Source organism: Pisolithus orientalis, assembly GCF_024613125.1.
Source record: "Pisolithus orientalis strain OTSU chromosome Unknown F5J12scaffold_54, whole genome shotgun sequence".
Lineage (NCBI taxonomy): Eukaryota > Fungi > Basidiomycota > Agaricomycetes > Boletales > Pisolithaceae > Pisolithus > Pisolithus orientalis.
Window position 1 is genome coordinate 28,222 of NW_026260835.1, and position 6,916 is coordinate 35,137.

The 6,916-nt window shown below is 44.7% G+C and overlaps 1 protein-coding gene across 1 annotated transcript; it reads left to right on the top strand.

The window, feature by feature from the left end:
• Positions 1 to 124: 124 nt before the first annotated feature.
• Positions 125 to 1,290, top strand: F5J12DRAFT_786316 (uncharacterized protein; the record flags this gene model as incomplete). The annotated part of the gene is made up of 8 exons (XM_051743413.1): positions 125 to 202; positions 454 to 505; positions 538 to 580; positions 630 to 689; positions 747 to 833; positions 855 to 859; positions 915 to 940; positions 1,255 to 1,290. The coding sequence occupies 8 exons, from the start codon at positions 125 to 127 to the stop codon at positions 1,288 to 1,290; spliced, it is 387 nt and encodes a 128-aa protein (XP_051595456.1).
• Positions 1,291 to 6,916: the final 5,626 nt, after the last annotated feature.

Consider the following 6,916-nt stretch of genomic DNA (forward strand, 5'->3'; position numbering starts at 1 on the left):
CTGAACATGCAGAGCAGGTAATGATGGCCATATCATTATTTGGAACATGCAAACTGGGAAGCAGGTACAATCCATAAGTGCTAGGAAAGGGCCCATAATGGTCATCTGATGGTACTGCAACACTATGGACTACAATTCTTGCTTCCTTATATCGGGTGGTGTGGATGGAACACTTCAGCTTTGGAAGAAACCAGACAAAGGGGTATATTCCACACCATTCTGTTCCAAATGTGAAACTGAATTTCTTTTTGAAGAACATTTTCTTTAAAGCTGGAATGTTTACTTTGTCAGAAGCTTGTGTTGAGGATATTGCAGTGCATGACAGTACTTGAAGAGTTGCTGTGGTTGCAAGAGGTCATATTGTTGTTCTTAGCCTGGATGTACAACATGACATAGGTATGTTCACTATTTGGATAAATAATAATGCCTACTGGTGACTGGTGATTTGTTTAGGCCCCTTTCAACCCATGGCTTGGGAACCTCCAGCAGGTGTACCTCTGTGCAAGTCAGTTCCTAGATGAGTGCATTTCTTCAAAGATGGAAAGGCTGTCTTTATTGCATTCTTGGACTCCAAAGACATGTAAGTTGTATAGTACTTTATGAATATTCTTCATTTCCCTCCACTGTAGCATTGTGTGGGGCTTGCCAGCATGGAATGGGTTGTGGTGGTCCAAGCTACTGACAAGAATGTCCATTTACTCCTAATTGCATTGCTGTGTACCTCAGCTTACCCTTCCCTTCCATAGTGGTCATACTGCGTGGTCTTCGGAGATTGCAATCAATGGCACAGATAATGGGGAGATTCAGCTTTGTGAAGTTATGTCTGGGAATCAGTGATGCATCCCTCATCACAGTGCAAGTAAGTTGTCCCATTCAATACAGGAAGCTAAGCAGGTTTTTACTAATGCTCTCAGGTGCTCAGCTGGTCCAGATGGTGGCAGTGAGTGTCTCCATATTGAGAGGGCCCTAAGTCGCCACCAGTGCTGAAACTCTGGTCCCTGGGCTCTGCAGTGGAGCCACCCACCTCAAAATCAATCACTGACTTCATGTGTATGGGACTGAGATATGTTCAATGTGGACCATTCAACACACAAGGGATGGCCATCTACCTACTACTAGTTGTGGCATTAGGTATGGGGTACATTGCAGGGTTGCTACAAGTTGGGGTAGGGTTGTGGAAGGAATATACCAGCTACTAGGTTGAAGCTCAGATTGTTTTTGGATATGTAGCATCTAATGACCATCTTGGGATAGTCAATTGCAATCGCAGTTCTCAGCAATCTTGCCTAGCCAAGTCCTGTTTGTGCCTGCCAGGAATTTGTGCCACTAATAGTCAAGAGGGAATGATTGTCTTCTGTTGAGTCTTCAGTTTTTATTCTGCTGTCCAGCATATCCCTCAAATGCATTCTCAATAATGAGCCACCACCACATTCCTTAGCATCTCTTCTGCTGGTCTGCTGGTTTTCTCTTATCAGGTGCTGGAGGGTGATATAACCTCTCACCTGGCATCACCAGTGGAGGAAGGACAATAAATCGATGGCAACAGCATGACCAAATGTATAGAAACCTTGGAACAAGCCCAGTGGAATGTTTAGACAAATATCATATGGAGGGACATTACAAAGGTGTGTGAATAAGATTTGTTGTGTAGGTGGTATCAACCAATACCCTTTAGGTTTACAAGTATGTCAATCAGGAGCATCAGTCAGATGTTTTCCATTGTTGCTCAGTCATTGATGGTGGAAGTCAATGTACATGTTGTCTGTGCCATAATGTTGATGAGATCATATGCCTGAGTGCATCCCACAACCAGCATATGGCCATATCCCTCAGTTTTGCACCATCTCACACACTCCTGTATCTCTGGTGGTTATTCCCCCAACGTCTGCCTCTCTACCCTAAGGAACTCCTGCTCTGACATCTAACCAGTCATTTTCATCTATGGTATTGTCCAAGGCACAACCTACTGTTGATTTGCATGTAGTGGGCATGGTTCAACATCAGTCAGACAATTCATATCCATCATTACTGCACTATTCAATGTCTGCAATCTAGCATTGTCCTTCCATGACTGTCATCCCATTACACCCATCAAAATGTCAGAACAACTTGATGCCCCTGATGATCATGTGCCCCAGTTTCATGCCATTTCACAATTCCAGGTTCCCCCACTTCATGAGCATTGAGCTCCTTCTCCCCTTGCACAGCCAAGGTCAGTTTGTCTACTGGCCACATGCCACTACTGCACCTTCTACAGCCATGACCTTTGCCTTCAATACTCCACCTCTACTGCAGCCCCCACCACTTCAACTATTCCTACCCCCCTTCCCTCCCTCTCCCTCCTTGACATGATGCATGCTCTCAACACACACCGTCATGAGGACATGTAGTCTGTGGATCCAAATTTCATCCCCCCTTCCACACCATCAAGCTTTCTGTTGCATGTGTCAGCTGGGTCATTGTCATCATTGGCCATCACCAGCATCAGCCACAGAAAAAGGAAAGCTGAGTCCATTGCAATGTCCAAGGGTGGATTGAAGCACTCTTGCCCCCCATTGGCCAGAGCACATGCTGAAGAAGATCACAACTCATTCATCACCACCATCACTTCCAAGCTCAATAACATCATGCTGTAGGGAGTGCAATTTCACTATCAGGGGAGTTGTTTTATTTTGCTTGTTTTACTTGGTTTTCATTCTAAACTCCTTTTTCTATGAGTTGTACTTAGATTTCGCTTTTTTGGTTGCTTAGTCAGCAGTAGTACTACTTGTGTATAGGTTTTTCTTTAAAAAAAAAAATAGATGAGTTACCACAGACAAGAGATGAGCTTGAGCAGGTCATTCCCTGCACCAAGACAGCCATAGAAGCTTTCAGATGACTACCAGGATCCAGTCCCAGGCTATAGAAGCCCCTTTTGGTCTACTCATTCCCCTCAGATATCCCTACTAACCCCCTCTCCTCATTTAAATCCCATTTTCCTACAACACACATGATTGCTGCCCCATTGCCCCTGCCACCCCTGCCACCTATTATGATCCCCCTTGTCAACACTGCCATGGACAATATCAACAACATGCCACAGCTCTCAACAGATGATCAGATCAACATCAGTGACTACTTCCTTGGCACAACCCCAGATGAAGTGAATATCTTCCTCAAGCATCAGGAGCTGGCAAAGCAGATTTGGGTGCAGCATTGGCTGATGAAGTACCAGGATGGGCAAAAATAGGTTTCCCCTTTCTTTTTTTTATACAATACACAAATGTACTTGCCCCCCCCTTGCACATCATTTGAAGTCCCCCCCCTCCCCCCCATCATACAAATATGTACATAATAAAATGTACATAACAAGCTTCCTTTGACAATGGAAGCCATTTCTCTACATCCATGAGTGTGAAACAATTGTAAGAACATATATTTGTACACCATGAAATCTGAATGTTCAGGTTCAGAGAAGGCCCCTAATTGTAAGCTGGTGCTGATAGTCAATCCACATCTCCTCTGCAATGTTGTCACACCTATTATCAGCCCTTCTCCTCTCTGCAGCATCTGCTGGTCCATCACCAAGGCTTCCAATACCATCATCCTCTCCTATGTCCATGGCAAGGTCAGGGTCAAAGAACTCTTTTGGATCCTAGCACTGTATGAAATTGTGGAGGGCACAGAGAGCAGCAGGTACTTGAGTTTGGGTGTGGATGCTATATTCAGGGGGAATTTGAAGAATCCTCCACCTGCATTTTATAACACCAAATATCTGTTCAACAGCATTTCTAAGTCCAGCATGGTGAAGGTTGAATAACTCCTCTCAGTTTTGAGGTCTATAAAATAGAAGTTACAGGTACACTGGGCAGGATGGAATAGCAACTTACCTTAATCCAGCCTGGTGCCATTCTTTCAGATGGTAACAAACACTTCAATAGGGAACCAGAAGTGCATCACAGGTCCCAAACCCTGAATCTGCAAGAAGGTACTTCCCAGGTGGCATGTGCAAGTCACTCCTGTGTGCATCATGCCACATGGTTGCATCTGCAGTTGACCCATCAAAGCCAGTGAGGGCATATGTGAAGAAGAAGTCAAAATCACAGATGAAGAGACAATTTTGAGACAGGTAGCCCTTCTGGTTCCTCATGTAAGGCTGGTCCTCAGCAGCAGTGAATGCTCATATATGAGTGCCATCAACTGCACCAATACAATCCTGGAAAAATCAGAAGCATGGGTCACTAGTAATCACAGTTGATATGGGAGTGTTGTTGGTGGGGAATTGCACTTGGGATGCATAGAATTGTCCCCCAGAAAAGAAAGCCAACATTGCTTTGAAATATCTAAAAAATTGTGAGAAAAATATCAGACAGTTCAATGGACTCCCTACCTAGTGATGGTCCCTGGTGAGTGTTGGAACCACTCAGCAACATGCCAGGATGACAACCCAGTAACACAGGTGTAGAGGAATATCCCAAGTTGTTCCTCCACATAAATTCCATTGCAAGAAGGCACAAAACCATGGTGGGTGAGCACCTGCATCAAGTGATCAGAAACCCCATGGCTGACACCAAGGCAAGTCTGTATCCTGTCTGGATGACCATTCAGGAGCTCTAGCATCCATCCCTCACCTGTCAGGATTGAGGTATGGTAGGGGTTTGGTTCTGAGTCAGAATGAAAAAGGAGGTCATAGAGGCATAGCACCTGTATCATCACTGCTACTACAAGTGCAGCAAGACAGTGACAACAATGGTGCTGGAGTTGCTGTGCTTCAAGATCCATAGCAGAGTTGTTTGATCTGTTATCACAATGTTATCTATTGAACTACAAGTTGTATTGTTGTCTTATATAATCATCACATGACTACATTACTGAAGCAGAAGCCCAAACTTAGACTTTGCATTCATGCAGGCATGCACAGCTGATATAAACATCACGTGACTACTTTGCCAAAGTCAAAGTCGAAGTTTTCAACTTCAACTTTGGAGGATGAACAATGCCTAACTGTAGGGTTTTGGCCTGACAGTTGACAGTATGTTCTCAAGTGATGTTTGTTCATATGACAGATCCAATTTGTTTCTCATTTACTTTTGATGTTTTACTTATCCTGCTCATCTACATTGACATTCTGTTCTTGTCTGCTATGGTATAAAGAGACTTGTATGACATAGAGTACCAGGACTCCTTTCCCTACATTGAATACAGACCCAAACATCTGGATAACTTTGTAGTGTGTCTAAGGAAGTTCTGCTGTGCCTACATTGCAAGTCCTGAACTTTGCATTGGAGTCACATATTTTTATCCTTTCTGAAACTGGTCTAAAACCTCAAAACCAAACCTCCCCCCAATACCTCCCTCAACAATTTGTGAACTGATCCCCTGCATAGAATAGAAGTGAGTATCATGTCAACAATCACTGAAACTGTTATGCTGATGACTCGTATTGCATCATGAATTGAGTGTGGATACACAAGCACATGACTGTGTGAGAAGTGACATGTAATTTAACTTCACTAGTGGATGGAGCACTAGTCTTGGCCAACCAAAGTTGTACTGTCAAGTCCTCATGGGTACAGCAAGCAGAGCTAAGGGTGGTTGCAAAGTAGATTTCAAATGAGGAGCTGGTATGATACATGCAAGTTTATATATGTATGTAAAGTACCTGCAGGACAAACATTTGAAAGTGTTTAAACATACACCCACATCCCCAATAAGGCATTGTCAAGTCAGACTTACATGGGCATAAGGGTGAATGAGTCTGCAGATGGAGGGAACTGGGGGTGAATGGAGAGTAACCATGTATATGATGTATGCCAGGGTGGATGTGTACCTGGGGTACATGTGTCATGTGACTGCATGGATCAGGGCCACCAGTGGATCACAGATGGAAGGGTAGATGGACATAATGTCTGGTTATAGTACAATGTGGGGTAGACAGGGGAGGACAAAAAAGGAAACATACACAGAACACAGGCCTAAGGCCTGTGGGCAACAGAACATTGTCACTTGAAAGCATGACAAGGCATGAGCAGTATTGTACAAAGTCTAGAACAGAAAGAATGTGAGCACAGCATGACATCACCCCCCCCCCCCCCCCCAAAGGCCTGAGGTCCTCCAAAGGTGGGTAGAGGCCTTGGGCTACCCAGGAGCAGATTTCACTGTTAGTTGCCACTGTGAGCTGGGCAGTTAGACAACCAATGTCCAAGGCATGAACATTGGTAGCAGGCAAACTGATGAAGGGGATGCTGCCAACTGAGGGGTACAAGCCCACCAAGTTCATGTTTGCTGAGGGCAGAGATAGGTACTGGGATGAAGGGAGGTGCTGGAATAGGTCCTGATGTCTGAAAAGTGTAGAAGAGGGTCCTTCTTGCTGAATCTCTTCAGGCCTGAGCAAAAAAGTCGAGCCAGTCACACAGGGTTCCATTGAATGGGATGTCTCCTCTGTTCAACATCTCTTCTAACCTCTGAAGCTCCTCCTCCTCCAGATTGTGCGCTCCTTTGGTGACTGGCTTCTTCTCCTGCGACCAACTGTGCTTCTTTTCTGTTAGGGTCTGAAGGAAGGCTTGATCTTCCAGACACTGCTTGACACATTGGAGGGAAGAGCCCATAGACCATGACATCAAGGGGGAGCTGGTCAAGAAAGGAATGAAAGGAGGATATCAAGGAGGGGCTGAAGTCTTTGTGAATGATTTTGACAATGGCTTCTTGGGTCTTTAGGGCTTCTTGGAGGATGGAGGAATTGGTGCAATCAATGTCCTTGTGTGTATGTGCTTTGAAACTTCCTTCCATGGCCCTGACCTGGTCATAAACACATTTCCCAATTACTTCTGAGCTTTGGAAGACCATAGACAGTATCCATAAATGCTCATGGTGTTCTCCTGCTCTCCAGCCATGTGATTCCCAGTGCTTGAAGTCATTAAGCAGCTGCATGTAACTG